Source organism: Engraulis encrasicolus, chromosome 24, assembly GCF_034702125.1.
Source record: "Engraulis encrasicolus isolate BLACKSEA-1 chromosome 24, IST_EnEncr_1.0, whole genome shotgun sequence".
NCBI classification, from domain to species: domain Eukaryota; kingdom Metazoa; phylum Chordata; class Actinopteri; order Clupeiformes; family Engraulidae; genus Engraulis; species Engraulis encrasicolus.
The window spans coordinates 11,303,757-11,306,256 of record NC_085880.1 but is presented as its reverse complement, the minus strand read 5'-3'; the positions used below and the strand labels follow the sequence as shown (position 1 = coordinate 11,306,256).

Here is a 2,500-nt window from a genome sequence, read left to right as displayed (position 1 = left end):
ATGTCCTCTCCTCCTCTGTTCTCCTCTGTTCTCCTCTGTTCTCCTCTGTTCTCCTCTCCTCTCCTCCTCTGCTATCCTCTTCTCCTCTCCTCTCCTCTCTTCTCTCCTCACCAGCTTGCCCCATTCTCATCTCATTGCCCTCTGCCACACCACGCCACCACCACGCCAAACAGCTGTTGCATGGCCCACACACTCTCCTTCAAAGGCATTGGTGTGTGTGCGTGTGTGTGTGTGTGCGTGTGTGTGTGTGTGCGTGCGTGCGTGCGTGTGTTTGTGTGTGTGTGTGTGTGTGTGTGTGTGTGTGTGTGTGTGTGTGTGTGTGTGTGTGTGTGTGTGTGTGTGTGTGTGTGTGTGTGTGTGTGTGTGTGTGTGTGGTGTTGTCCTGAGTGGTGTGGTGTTTCAGTCCGCTGACCACCTGAAGTCTTTGTCACTGTCTTGTTCAGGTCCCAGTGGCACAGCAGAGGGACTGCAAATGAGAACACACACACACACACACACACACACACACACACACACACACACACACACACACACACACACACACACACACACACACACACACACACACACACACACACACACACACACACACACACACACACACACACACACCATCACACACAGAGACTGGTTGAGTAGGCATTCCTTACTAAGCACATGTAACTGGCTGACATTGGCTCCAACCCTATAGTACTGGTCAGCTATATAGCTCCATCCGTCTCTGTCAGTTGTGGGTGAGGAGCACTTGATCTGCTGGATGTTCGTTTACATATACAGCTTGTACATCAACATTACAAGTGATGGGCAACCTGAATTCATTAGTTGTAATTCAGAGCCACATATTTTCAAATGGCCTGGTTTTGCCTGTCCATTTACTAAACCTGGTGATGGCCTGGCTGAATGATCACCTGGTTGAAATTCATAGCTAAGGTCAGGTCATTTGGAATATGTGGCACTGGATTTGTAACTGATGAACCCAGGCTCTTCATCACTGAACATTACAACTAGCTGACATTACAACTAGCTTATTCAGGGTGGTGTAGAGTGAATAGAGTAGAGCAGAGTACAGTAGAGTAGAGTAAAGTAGTAGAGCAGAGTAGAGTAGAGTAGAATGTTATTAATCTCGAGGGAAATTAAGGTGTGATGTAGAGTGAATAGATTAGAGCAGAGTAGAGTAGAGTAGAGTAGAGTAGAGTAGAGTAGAGTAGAGTAGAGCAGAGTACAGTACTGCAGAGTATAGTATCATTAATCTCGAGGGAAATTAAGATGTCCAGTAGTATACATACATAAATACAGAATACACGAAACATTACACACATAATTGCATATAGTATATTATTGTATTACTGAATTACTGTGGGGGCATGGATGACCTGTCACAAACAACAAGTTTCAGGTGGAGAGCCAGCAAAAAAGTGCGGCAAAATCTTGGTTGTGCATCATATAATCGTGCGTCAATAAATAATTTTAAGCGGCCATCAGAGATGAGGAATGACTGATAAATATCTTTGGCTGTATAAGCAACATACTGGGAGAGAGGCAGAAGAACAGCAGCAACATCAATCATTTATTACTCATTTACTCACAAATGTCTTGTTCATGGTTAATTAGGGTTTTATTATTGATATAACGATAATGATTATAACTGTTGTGTTTCAGAATGTCAGCTGATGAACACAGAGCGACCAAAGCCCAACACCTTCATCATCAGATGCCTACAGTGGACCACGGTCATCGAGAGGACGTTCCACGTGGACACGCCAGAGGAGAGGTGAGCGGATGCTTTTACTCCTCTTACATTGCTATCCTATTTTACCACCTTTTTCTTTCAAGATAATGGAAAAAAGGTGTGAAAAAGTGTATTGAAGCCGAAATTAGAGAGAGTTTAAGAGTTTAATTTCGGCTTCAATACACTTTTTCACACAAGCCTTGTGTGTGCCTCCTTTTTTCCATTATCTTGAGTGATTACTACTTTTTAGGAGTGCACGCACCAAGCAATACACGGGTGTTCAGTGCAGGCGCAGACGCCGACATTTGTTGATCTTTTGTCACCACCTTTTTCTTGCCAAGGTCTCTCTGTAGCCCCTCAACACACACCGTTCCACCCCTGGAACGTTATTTTAGTCACTGACAAAAAATGGTAACCACCATAGTACTACGTAGCAAAGAGAGATAGACTCAGCGCTCCTGCACTTCACAATCTGGTGCGTCTCGGGAAAGGACTTGGTAAATGTAGGGGAAGAAAGGAATCACCGGAGCATTTTCAGATGTGGAAAATAACTTGTTTTATTGGGCAAGCGCCAAGATTAACGCTTTGACATTCGACGTTTCGACAATATCTATTGACTCTGAAGAAGACGTGTGAACGTCGAAACGCTTGCCCAATAAAACAAGTTCTTCCGGTGATTCCTTTCTTCCCCTACACTATAATACTACATCATTATGACATTACACAGAGCCTTTAGTAATACATTACGACTTGGCCATTGTGGTAACAGGT

General features: G+C 44.0%; 1 protein-coding gene across 2 annotated transcripts in view; it reads left to right on the top strand.

Annotated features, from left to right (window-relative positions):
• The window catches only part of akt3a (v-akt murine thymoma viral oncogene homolog 3a), a 220,154-nt gene that overhangs the window by 170,277 nt on the left and 47,377 nt on the right, over nt 1–2,500 (top strand). For both annotated transcript variants that reach the window (XM_063190875.1, XM_063190874.1), the window contains exon 4: nt 1,660–1,771. In XM_063190875.1, coding sequence (XP_063046945.1) covers nt 1,660–1,771 — 112 coding nt within the window. The remainder of the gene's footprint in view (nt 1–1,659; nt 1,772–2,500) is intronic.